The 12,468-nt window shown below is 55.6% G+C and overlaps 1 protein-coding gene across 2 annotated transcripts; it reads right to left on the reverse strand.

Annotated features, from left to right (window-relative positions):
• Nucleotides 1-6: 6 nt before the first annotated feature.
• FAHD2A (fumarylacetoacetate hydrolase domain containing 2A) lies at nt 7-12,468 on the reverse strand. Of its 2 annotated transcripts, none has more exons than XM_002709566.5 (8): nt 11,939-12,468; nt 8,657-8,929; nt 6,619-6,835; nt 1,961-2,020; nt 1,583-1,745; nt 520-628; nt 337-424; nt 7-223 (listed from the first exon to the last, which is right to left on the reverse strand). In XM_002709566.5, exons 2-8 carry the CDS (start codon nt 8,899-8,901, stop codon nt 161-163), a joined length of 945 nt encoding a protein of 314 aa, XP_002709612.1. In that variant the 5' UTR covers nt 8,902-8,929; nt 11,939-12,468; the 3' UTR covers nt 7-160. The 2 variants fall into 2 exon arrangements, with proteins under 2 accessions (XP_002709612.1, XP_069924890.1); XM_070068789.1 differs by having other exon boundaries at nt 11,665-12,138.

Consider the following 12,468-nt stretch of genomic DNA (forward strand, 5'->3'; position numbering starts at 1 on the left):
AGCGGCCACGTGGCAGGACAGATTTATTGAGAGCTCGATCTTCCTCCTTTCCACCTAGCGCCTTGAGGCAGCTGGCAGGAGCCCACGCTGGCACTGGGCTTCCCCGGTGCAGTGCTGTGCTGTGCTGAGTGGCAGTGGAAACCCCGTCCTGTGCGCCCCATCACACCACCTTGTTGACAATGACGCCAAGTCCTTCAATCTCACACCGGACTTCGTCTCCCTTCTGTAACAGAGTGGGCCCCAAGTTTCAGCCTTGGTCCAGACTCGCGCGCGTACACACACAGGCCTGCTGGGTCCCTTCCTTGCTCCCTTTCCTCCCATCTTGAGCAAACCCACCTTGAGAAAGACGGGAGGCTTCCTGAACACACCAACACCTGGGGGGGTCCCGGTCAGGATGACGTCCCCTGGATAAAGAGTGACGAACCTGGGGCAAAGCAAGAGGACCAGAGGGTCAGCTCAGCTGGCAGGTGTGTGTGTGTCTGGTGGGGGCAGGGCTGGCCGCACAGGCTGCACACTCACTGGGAGACCCAGGCTATCAGCTCTTCCGTCTTAAACACCATCTGGCTGGTGCTGCTGCTCTGGACCACCTCCCCATTGACTCGGCAGCTGATCTTCAAGTTGTGTGGATCTGAAACGGAAGCGCGGAGGGTCACCCCTCTGCCACACTGAGGGAGGCTGTGTGAGCTGCACGTGTGAGAGCGTCACCTGTGGCCCCCTTGGCTCAGCATTACCTGGGAACTTCCACAGACACTGGCCCCCTTGTGCCCCCTGCATCCTCCGCCACAGTCACTTGGGTGAGTGACAGGAGGGCAGTCCAGACTCAAGTGGGGAGAAAAAGGCTAGGGTTTTTGCCCTACAAGATGGACAGCTGTCCACAGCAGAGGCTAACAACTGTAGCCAGAAAAACGACCCCGCATCCACAGAGCACGAGGGCGACAGCATGAGCAGGGACAGCGAGGCCCCCGTGTCTGATGTAGGCAGGCCCCGCCCACCTGTGACAGCGTCCTGGTGGACTTGCACTTTGCGTGTTCTTGTGACGACGTTCACGCTCTGAGCACTGCCTGCCTTACTGAATAGGTGCTGGGAGGCCCTGGGCGTCTGGTGCACTGGGTGTCTCTGTGGCTCTGGCCCTGCCAGTTATCAGTGGCTGTGCTATACCTTCTTGGCCAGTGGCCCCCTCCTTGCTGTTCTGGTCACACAGGGCTGACCTCTCCGTTACTGTGGAAAACGCACAGGTTCTGAGACTGCCTCTCACACCAACGCTCAAGGGTCAGTGTTGCTTCCTTCCAACGTGGCAGCTGGGGGAAGGCTGGCCCACGTGTCGGTGTGGCACTGACCCTGGTAATGGGCTTCATGAATGCAGTCTGACCACCTCTGCAGTTGCGTCCCCTAGGGGGCTTGGGGCTGCAGAGCTCAGCACTGAGGCTGAGACCCACCCTCTATAGAAGCAGCAAGAAAAGGGCCATGGGAAGGGAGGGGCTCCGCATGTAGCTGGACTCCCTCTCCAGCGCCTGGAATGCTGCTTTGTCCCCACACAGGTACCTGCAAGGATAGGTACAAATGGCAAGAACCAGGGACCTACCTGCCACACTGTCCTTGGTCACCAAGGCAGGGCCCAGGGGGCAGAAGGTGTCAAAGGTTTTTCCCAGTAGCCACTGCTTTCCGTTGCGTCTCATTTGCCAGTCACGAGCACTCACATCTTGAGCCACGGTGAAGCCGGCCACGTAAGCCATAGCATCCGTGGCCTGTAAGGGCAGACAGGTTACATCACAGGTGACACTAATCCCTACAAAGGATCCTAAATCCTGTATCTCACAGGAGCCCCCAGAGCCAGCCAAAGGTTGTGGGTGAGAGCAAGGGACAAGGCAGACGGGGGTGACCACTTCCCAGGGCCGGGGGCAGCTGGCATCACTGTGAGGAGGCAGGAGCAGGGTCTGGGGGCCCATCCCTTCCACCTCACCTTGATGTGTTTGCCTTTCTTCCCAATGATCACGGCCAGCTCCACTTCCCAGTCCACCTCCTGTTGAGTGGGAGAGCAGCGAGCTGTAGTGGCCATTCCTGCATGCGGAGGCCGCACACCAGGCCTCAGGGCCAGGCCTCCACACCTGCCACGAAGCAGAGCTCATGGCCAGCTGCAGGATGTGTATATCCCTAAGCGCTGGGTAGTGGCAGGCAGCACTGCTGGAGGAAGGCACAGCTCCACACTGACCACAAGACCAACAAGTCTGGGAGGTTTAGTTCAGAAGTCAACTCTTGGGGCCAGTGTAGTGGCATAGTGGGTTAAGCTGCTGGCTGCGGCACTGACATCTCCCATATGGGTGCTGGTTCGAGTCCTGACTGCTCCACTTCCAATCCAGCTCCCTGCTAATGCACCTGGGAAAGCAAGGAGGATGGCCCAAGTGCTTGGGCCCCTGCACTCCCCCTGCAGCATGGGAGACCCGGAAGAAGCTCCTGGCTTCTGGCTTTAGCCTGGTCCAGGCCATTTGGGGAGTGAACCAGCGGACGGAAGACCTCTCTCTATCCCTCCTTCTCTCTATGTAACTCTGCCTTTCAAATAAGTACAATTTTTTTTTTAAAAAAGAAAAAGTCACTTTTGATAGCTGCAATAAAGACTGAATACCAAGCAATGACAGCTACCAACAGTTAGCCCCACAGTGTGCCCAGCACTGCTCCAAGTGCTGTGACCCATTAACTCATTTTAATGATAACAGTTCAGCATCACGAAGTTAAGTGTGGGCAAAGGACTTAATAAGCAATGCATAAAGAGGAAATAACCCATGGCCACAAACAATGAAAAAAATGCTCGCTCTCCTCATCGCAAAATGCAACTAGGCCCTTCAGATTGGCTGCTGTTTCTAACGGTAGTAACTAGAACCGGTGTAAGAACATGGACACCTAGATGCTGGTCTCTAATACAACTCCCCACTAGAAGAAACAAGATCCCAGGAAGCGGTTAATTCCAGGTCAAGATGAGTACGAGATAAGCCTGGCGTGTCCTGGCTAGAAAGCAAGGAGGTACTCAAGTGATGGGGCCGGGAACCAATGGGAAACTCCCCTCCCCCCACAACTGGCCAAGCTGAGGTCAGAGCGCACGGAGATGGGAGTGGACTTTGCAGTGCTGTGCAACACACCTGCGTCTCACACCGGAGTGCCTGCCTTTGATTCCTGGCTCTGTTGCTGACCCAGCTTCCTGCTAATGCAGACCCTAGGAGGGAGCAGGTGACAGGCCAAGTACTTGAGTCCCTGTCATCCAGTGTGAGGAGAACTCGACTGAATTTCGGCCTCCTGGTTTTAGCTTGTCCCAGCCCCAACCACCACAGTGTTTTAGGAGTGAATCAGAGGCTGGAGGATCTCTGACCTTCTGTCTTTCAAATAATCAAGTAATTTTTAAAAAAGGTAAATGATGAATTACAGGTAAATTACAGGTAAATGATAAATTACAGGTAAATGATGAATAAAAATAAAAATCAGAAATTTCAGGATACCAAAGGTGTGCAGTAAACAAAGGAAGGGAGACAGCGTTTCTTCACAGAATGCCAGTGATGAAAGTATAAGGCCCAATAGAAAAGCCATGTGTCCCCACCCCGCAGTGCAATAAGTCAGGGGGGATGAGAAGCTGAGAGGCAGTAAGACAGAGTCCCCAGCTCACACCATGGCCCACTTACTAGTTACAAGGATGAGAGCACACCTTCACAATCGGGAGATCTAGTGGCATCAACTACACCAACCGGCTAAACTTTAGGGCCAGCAGACGTGAGCCTCCTCACGGGAGCACACAGCACCGTCTGTGGGAAACTCCAGACCAAAGTGCGTAACCTGAACCTCATCGTGAGGACACAAGGCAAATCCAGAGTGCGGGACGTGTGGGCAGGGAGCCCGGCTGGGGTCTTCCCAAGGTCAGCGTCACGACAGACAAGGGTGGGCAGACCTACCGAGAGTGGAGGGCAAACCATGGCCAGCTTAGGGGCTGCGTTTCTGTTTGTTTATCCCAGGGGCAGAGAGAGAGGTCAGTCCTATCCACTGGTTTACGCTCCAAATGCCCGCACAGGCTGGGGCTGGGCCTGCGGGTGCCGGCATCAGGGACTCAGTCCAGGTTTCTCGCGTGGGTCACAGGGACAGCACCTGGGCCATCACTGCTGCTTCTTGGGGTCCACATTAGCTGGAACCAGGAGCCGGAGCTGGGAACCCAACCCGGAAGTCTGATGTGGGGCTTGGGAACTGCCCAACACCTGCACCTGCATGCCTGTTTGTGCAAATAAATCAGGTCTTCCCGCACCACCGCCGTGCTCACTCATGTGTCACGACACCACGACAGCAGAGCTATACTGCCATAACACAGTCCACACTGCATTCAAGGCCCAACATTTATTATTAACTGGCCTTTTAAGAAAAAGTCAGTGGAGCCCTGATCAAAAGCTCTCAAGAGACATAACCAAAATGTGTGCGGCCTTGATTAATCCTAGATCAACCCCCAAAAAAAGCAACCAAATTCAGAGTCACCTTCGGTCAACTCTGAGCATTCCCGGTTGGGAATGGGGCCAGCTGGACTATGGATTAGATATTATTCACGTTCATTTTATTAGTGGTAACCATGGTATGGTCATGCAGGCCACTGTCCCTATTAGGAGATGCATGCTTAAGTTTTTTATGAGTGAATTGTTTTAGTATCTGCAACTTTCAAAGGTTCTCACTCCAAAAATATATACGTTCAGATGAGGAAGGAGGGAGAGGAGAGACAGAAAAAATATGGCAAGATAAACCAGGTGAAGAGTCTGAGTGTTCATTATACCTTTGTTTTCAACTTTACTATAATTTCCAAAACATCCCCCAAACTCCTTTGTTTTTAAAGATTTATTTATTTGAAAAGCAGAGTGACAGAGAGGGAGAGACACAGAGAGAGACTGTCCATTGTTGGCTCAATCCCCCAGTGGCTGCAATAGCCAGGGCTGGGCCAGACTGAAGCCAGGAGCCAAGAACTCCATCCTGGTTTCCCACATGGGCAACAGGGCCCCAGCACTTGGGCCATCCTCTGCTGCCTTCCCAGGTGCATCAGCTGGAAGCTGGATGGGAAGTGGCGCAGCCAGGACTCAAACCAGTGCTGATACAGGATGCTGGCGTTGGAAGGAGCAGCTTAATCCACTGCACCACAATGCCAGTCCTTCCAAAACATATTTCTAAAATAAAAAAAGGAGAGGAAACTAACTAGTGTTAGTAATGGCCCAAACACTGCTGGTGGATGCGTGAAACTGTTATTTATTTATTTTTTTGAAAGGCAGAGTGGACAGTGAGAGAGAGACAGAGAGAAAGGTCTTCCTTTACCATTGGATCACCCTCCAATGGCTGCTGCAGCTGGTGCGCTGTGGCCAGTGCACTGCTCTAATCCGAAGCCAGGAGCCAGGTGCTTCTCCTGGTCTCCCATGTGGGTGCAGGGCCCAAGCACTTGGGCCATCCTCCACTGCACTCCCTGGCCACAGCAGAGAGCTGGACTGGAAGAGGGGCAACCAGGACAGAATCTGGCACCCCGACCAGGACTAGAACCCAGGGTGCCGGCACTGCAGGCGGAGGATTAGCCTAGTGAGCCGTGGCACCGGCCTGTGAAACTGTTTTTACAACTTCTCTGACGGTCAGTTGGGCAGAATTTCTCAAGCGTTTTAAAATGCTGCCTGTACTTTGACACATTCAAATTCTAGGAGCTTATCCAAAGGAAATAATTAAGTATTAATGGATATACAAAGTCTTTTCTAGGCAAGCCTGGTCATTGCAACAATATTTATAAAAGCCAAAACTGGAAACAACTTTAGTCCAGCACCAGGGAACTCCTGAGGAAGTTACAGCTGTCGGTACAACAGCAATTCCTAGGCAATCTAAAATCCGGCAGGAAAATTGCTCAGTAGTGTGAAAAATGCTCTGATGGAGTCTTAAGTAAAATGCTGGTGCAGGAGGAGTATAAATACACACGGAATAAAAAACACTGGGATAAAAAACACTGGGAAGTTATGCAGCAAATACTAATACTACAAACCCCAGGCAGTACGAACACGGGTGGCTGTGCACTTTCCTGTTGATTGGTCGTCATCATTGATTTTCTCTCTCTCTTTTTTTTTGATAGGCAGAGTTAGACAGTGAAAGAAAGAGACAGAGAGAAAGGAGAAAGGTCTTCCTTCCGTTGGATCACCCCGCAAATGGCTGCTACGGCCGGCTGGCACGCTGTGCCGATCCAAAGCCAGGAGCCAGGTGCTTCCTCCTGGTCTCCCATGCGGGTCCAGAGCCCAAGCACTTGGGCCATCCTCCACTGCCTTCCCGGGCCACAGCAGAGAGCTGGACTGGAAGAGGAGCAACCAGGACAGAATCCGGTGCCCCGACTGGGACTAGAACCCAGGGTGCCGGCACCGCAGGCAGAGGATTAGCCTAGTGAGCCGTGGCGGCGGCCTTGTCATTGATTTTCTACAGAAGGTCCGTAACTTTTGTAATCAGGGAAAGATGGGATTGCTTTTTTTCTGAGGCCACTGCTATTAGTGTGTGAGCCCCTGCAGTCTCTACTCCCTGTGATGGGGTCTCCTGCAGCCTGAAGGCCAGGCTCTGGGCGCCCTGCGGGGGCTGCAGCGGGCAGGCACCCACCTGGCTCTCGGGCGGGAGCACGACCTCATCGTAGGGCCCCACGATGGAGCTGCCGAACTTGCTGAAGATGATGGGCTCCTTGGGCACAGGCACGTTCTGCTCTTTGCAGTGATCCACGTAATTCAAGCCCACGCACACCACTTTGTCTGGCCTTGTGACGGGGGCCAGGAAGGTCACCTCTGACCGCGGCAGGACTGGCAGCTGGGCAGCCAGGGCTCTGCAGAGAGCAATCAGGGGAGAGGGGCTGGTTGGGAGCAGGCTGGCCATCCTGGGGCACACTGCGGAAATCCTGCAGCAGCTACAATGTTTGCTTTTTACATTTTCTAACTTTCAATTTATCTTCATCTTATTTGAAAGGCAGAGACAGAGAGAGTCCGTCTGCTGGTTCATTCCTCAAATGCCCACAACAGCCAGGGCTGGGCCAGGCTGAAGCCAGGAGCCAGGAACTTAATCCAGGTTTCCCACCTGGGTGGCAGGGGTGCGAGTACTTCAGTGAGCATCTGCTTCCTCCCTGGGAGCACATTGGCAGGCAGCTGGATCAGAAGCAGAGGAGGCTGCCCCTGAACTTGGCACTCCTATATGGGATGTGGGCATTCGCAACAGCATCTCACTGCTGTGCCAAGCACCCGCCCCGGGTTTGCTTTGTCAAACAGAGTGAGGAACCTGCTTTCAAAGGTGCCCTTTGGAGATTTATATCATTCATGGGCCACACAAAGTCACCAACTCAATGAGGAGCCTGTGACAGATTCACTGAATCCCCAGTCCCAACTGTGGTTGCTTTGGCAGGGCCGCAGCAAATGATTCCCCCTCCCCCGTTCCAGATCAGTCCAGCAGGGTCAGTATGAAAATCGAGCCCCGCTACTGCCCTTGGCCATGAAGCACTATTCGCTCTTTTACCCAGTGTTAATTCTCGCCCCCCACTGGGTAATTCAGGTCCAGGTAAGAGGATTCAAAAGCGGCCTGCCATCCCTCTGGTCACCCTGTCCCCCTCCCTGGAGACCACCATCTGTATAGCTCCTCAAAGCTCCCCCCACCACACTTTTATATGCACACGATGGCACCCCAGGCTCCCATACACCCTTCTTTTCTTTCCTTTTTCTTTCTTTTTTTTTTTTGACAGGCAAAGTTTGACAGTGAGAGACAGAGAGAAAGGTCTTCATTCTGTTGGTTCACCCCCCAAATGGCTGCTACGGCCAGCGCGCTGTGCTGATCCGAAGCCAGGAGCCAGGTGCTTCTTCCTGGTCTCCCATGCAGGTGCAGGGCCCAAGCACTTGGGCCATCCTCCACTGCCCTCCCGGGCCACAGCAGAGAGCTGGACTGGAAGAGGAACAACCAGGACAGAACCAGTGCCCCAACCAGGATTAGAACCCAGAGTACCGGCACCGCAGGCAGAGGATTAGCCTAGTGAGCCGCGGTGCCGGCCTTTCTTTTTTCTACCTTAGTATCTTCCAGCGATCTCTCCATAGAGAGCAGCCACTATTTTCCCTCCACAGCTCTGGTTACTGCTCATGTCACTACAACCCACTCCCTAATGAGGGGCGTGGAAGTTGTTTCCAACCTTGGGAACACGGTGTCAAGGACTCTGGGTGCTCTCAAACATTTCTGTTTCCTGAACACGATAAGGTGGAGTGGTTTGAACTGACTGCTCACCAATCCCCCAGGACAGATTCCACAGGGCTCCTGGCTTCGGGGCCGCCCCACCCAATCCAGCCCAAACTTGGCAGCTGTCCTGAGAGATTGCTGCTGAAGTCCTCTCTCCTCAAAGGAGCCAAGCGTCCAAAGCATTCTTCGGCTTCCCAAGCTGCCTCGCAAGTCCCCTGGCCCCGGACCCTGCAGACAGGCGGGGGCTTAATCCCATGGGGAAAGCAGCGCGAGGACAAAGTAGAGGCTGGCTCCGCTACCCAGAGGGGGCCTTGGAGAGCTGCCCACCCTCTCAGGGCCTCCTAATGAGAACAGGTAAGAAAGGAAAGGTGAAAAGTTCCCCTGCTGGCTGTTTCCCAGGGCAGGGGCTCCAGGGCGACACTGCCAGCTGCCTTACCTTCTTGCCACCGACAGGGTGGCCTCTCCCTGCTCCAGGAACTGCATCATGGTCTTGGGGAGCGTGGGGTCAAAGGCGTTGAGGTCGATGACTCCCCCCCCACTCTCTGACTCCAGGCCTAGGCGAGGCCCTGCCAGGTGAGGGGCCTGGAACTGCACCAGTCTCATGTCTCTGGAGGGCTGCAGGGGCCGCTTGTGAGCCTGCAGCAGAGCCCTGAGCAGCCTCCTCCCAGCAGATGCCAGCATCAGCCCCTCCGCAGGGAAAGAGCAGGACCTGGAGGACAGAGAGGTCCCGGAAGCTCCTCAGCCGCAGCCCCGTCCCCTCGCCCCACCGCGATTCAGAATCATCTCACCCTGCCAGCAACCATGTCATGCCATACACACCACGCCAGTCCCGGGAATGCCAGTGTTTCTGGAAAGTTCACGCTGTGCCTGGCACATAGCAGGCCCTGGGGAAACCAGGCCGACAGACTCAGCCCTGCCATCCTGCGCGAACAGCTGACATGAGCTGTAGTACTGGGACCAGTGCCGTGGAAGTGACCAGGGGTCTGCCTTTTATCTGGTGCTGTGAGGTTGAGGACATGATGCGGGCTGAGCTGAGCACACACGGGCAGCAGGAGTTGTCAGGGTGGCAGCCCAGCACGGGCAAGTGGCCACTGCTGAAACTGGCTTCCTACCTGCCCAGCCATTGTCAAATGCTAACTTGATTGTGTTACATTATTTATTTATTATTTATTTGAAAGAGTTACAGAGAGAGGTAGAGACAGAGAGAGAGGTCTTCTATCCGCTGGTTCACTCCCCAGATGGCTGCAACGGCTGGAGCTGTGCCAATCCGAAGCCAGGAGCTTCTTCTGGGTCTCCCACATGGGTGCAGAGGCCCAAGGACTTGGGCCATGTTCTACTGCTATCCCAGGCCATAGCAGAGAGCTGGGTCGGAAGTGGAGCAGCCGGGACTAGAACCAGCACCCATATAGGATGCTGGTGCTTCAGGCCAGGGCTTTAACCTGCTGCGCCACAGCGCCAACCCTGACTGTATTACCTTGTTACTTAAAATGCTTCCCACTGCTGCCACCCTCAAGCAAGAGCCTCTATCAGGCTGCCCAGGCCTCCTGGAACAGCTCTGCGCCTGCCCCTCTTCCTCTCAGTGACTTGTCTCCGCTGCTGGAGCACAGGCTGCCCGAGGCGAGAGTCTGCACACAAGCAGCGGGGCCTGACGAGGACCACCGAGCTGCCTCCCCCAGCGCGGGGGCCAGGGCTGCTGAACCCACAGTGCCTGGTGCCCAGAAAGCTCTCTCTCCACTCTCTGCTGAGTGAGCAACTGAGAGAAGCCAGGACTTGGCTCCTCACCATGGGAAAGCCTGGTGACTGTCAACCTTGGGAGGCATGGTCATGCCTTCCCTCCTTGAACCACCTGGAAAGAGTTCAGGTCCTACTGACAAGCCCCACTGTCATGTTCTGTTCTTAATCTAAGTCTGGCCTCCCCTCTGCACCACGGAGACTTTCCTCTGGATGGTTCTTTGCTTTCAAAAATACCCCTTTATGGGTCAGCACTGTGGTGTAGTAGGCTAACCTTCTGCCTGAGGTGCTGGTTCCTGTCTCAGCTGCTGTGGCCTGGGAAAGCAGTGGAAGATGGCCCAAGTCCTTGGGCCCCTGCACCCGCGTGGGAGACGAGGAAGAATCTCCAGGCTCCTGGCTTCAGATTGGCGCAGCTCCGGCTGTTGTGGCTATGTGGGGAGTAAACCAGACCTCTCTCTGTCTCTCCCTGTCTCTGTCTGTAACTGCAACTCAAATAAATACATCTTAAAAAAAAAAAAAAACAAAAAACACAGCCCTTTATGCCACAAGTATGTGAGGTACCTGTCTTTTTTTTTTTTTTTTTTTTTTTTTTTTTTTTACAGGCAGAGTGGACAGTGAGAGAGAGACAGAGAGAAAGGTCTTCCTTTGCCGTTGGTTCACCCTCCAATGGCCGCCACGGCCAGGACACTGCAGCCGGCGCACTGTGCTGAACCAATGGCAGGAGCCAGGTGCTTTTCCTGGTCTCCCATGGGGTGCAGGGCCCAAGCACCTGGGCCATCCTCCACTGCACTCCCTGGCCACAGCAGAGAGCTGGCCTGGAAGAGGGGCAACCGGGACAGAATCCGGCACCCTGACCGGGACTAGAACCCGGTGTGCCGGCGCTGCTAGGTGGAGGATTAGCCTAGTGAGCCGTAGCACCGGTGAGCGAGGTACCTGTCTTAACAGAGCCCTCCCTGGACTCCTGGTCTTCACCCAGATGAAGTAACCTGTTCAGTTAAAAATTCGTTAGTCTCAGGTCACCACTGCACTGGCCCTCAAAGTCCAACCAGGAAACCAGGGGCTTCAAGCCCCCGGCTCCGCTGTCTTCCACAATTACCAACTGTGCTATGGTCAGAGGGCGGCTCTAACCAAAGGGCCTGTGTTCAGGCTCGCCATGTGCTGCGCTAGGAGTCCTGTCCCCACTGCATGCCAGCTATCACCCACAACGTCTCATTTAATTCTCTTGACAGCTGTGGTGGAAAGGGGCTGTTAGCCCGTCCTTACAGACGAAAAAGTAAAGCTTAGAGCGGTTAAAGGGATTTGCCCAAGGGTCTCAGGGTCATTGGGCTAGAAGGAGAAAGAGCTGGGATTTGAATCCAAGTCCAAGTGACATTGAAATCCTTGGAAGACAACCCAGCTACAACCCCTCACTCCCCTCCCCTCCCCCGGGGCACTTTAACCCAGAGCCTATCGGAGAAGGAAGGACCTCCACCAGGAGTTCCTCCAAGGCCCCTAACTACCAAAAGCCACGCCTGAGAAAACACCGCCAGCTGGCGACCGGGCCCGCGCAGTTCTCCCGTGACAGGCACCTGCAGATCCGTCCACCACTACAGCCACGCCCCTCAAGTAGAGCTCTCCTGGGGCTGAGAGGTGCAGTCCCCTGCCCAGGCCCCAGTCGGAAAGTGGTCCCTGTGCTTCCGCAGTAACCGCCAGGCAGAGCAGCCGGAGACCCACCCAACGCTGCGAAAGGGGCGGCGGCACGAGGTGGGAACACAACAAACTTCATTCTGCGGAGCGGGGTTGCACGTGGGGCCCACGCCCACCACGTATGAAACCTAGGTCGGCCCCTCCGTCTTCATCCGTGTCTTGATTCGTCTCCTGCAGTCAGGGGGACCGCGCCACCCTGTCCATGGCTTCGTAAGCAGCTCGGGGACCCAGGTCCAGTCCCGCCCTCTGCGCGAGACCCGGGCGGCGGACACCCTCCCAGCCTAGCCCAGACCCAGTCTACCTGGCCTCGGCCGGCGATGCTGCCAGGCGCCCTGCGCCGTAGGGCTAAGGCTCACGGGCAGGAGGTGAAGGGCGAAGGGCGCCTGGGCACCAGCACAAGTCACCGCTGGCGCCAGCGACCCCGCCAGCCGCGGCACTACACTGACAGCTGAGTGGCGTGGCGTCCCGAGAATCACGCTGGGGATCCCGGGCGCGCCCCGTTGACGTCACGGAGCCAGGGCCAATAGGGCGCCTCTTTCGGCCCCGGAAGGCCAATCCCGAGGGCGGGCCCAGCGCTCATGGGCGGGTCTTCCTGGACGTTCCTTCCGGCCTCCGGTCCTGACGCCAGCGCCTGGGCGCCCTGGACTAACCCATACCCTAGCACGAGCGCGTCCGAAATGGAGTGTCCCGGACGCCTCGCTGACCGCCCCCAGTCCTGGCCCTGCTTCTGGGCCAGGCAAGAGGTGGAAGAGACCAGGTCGTAGCGCGCTGATTGACAAACGCGAGTGTTCTCGTCTTCTGGCCGTGACCTATCACTGACCCTAGATGGCG

Source organism: Oryctolagus cuniculus, chromosome 2 (assembly GCF_964237555.1).
Source record: "Oryctolagus cuniculus chromosome 2, mOryCun1.1, whole genome shotgun sequence".
Lineage (NCBI taxonomy): Eukaryota > Metazoa > Chordata > Mammalia > Lagomorpha > Leporidae > Oryctolagus > Oryctolagus cuniculus.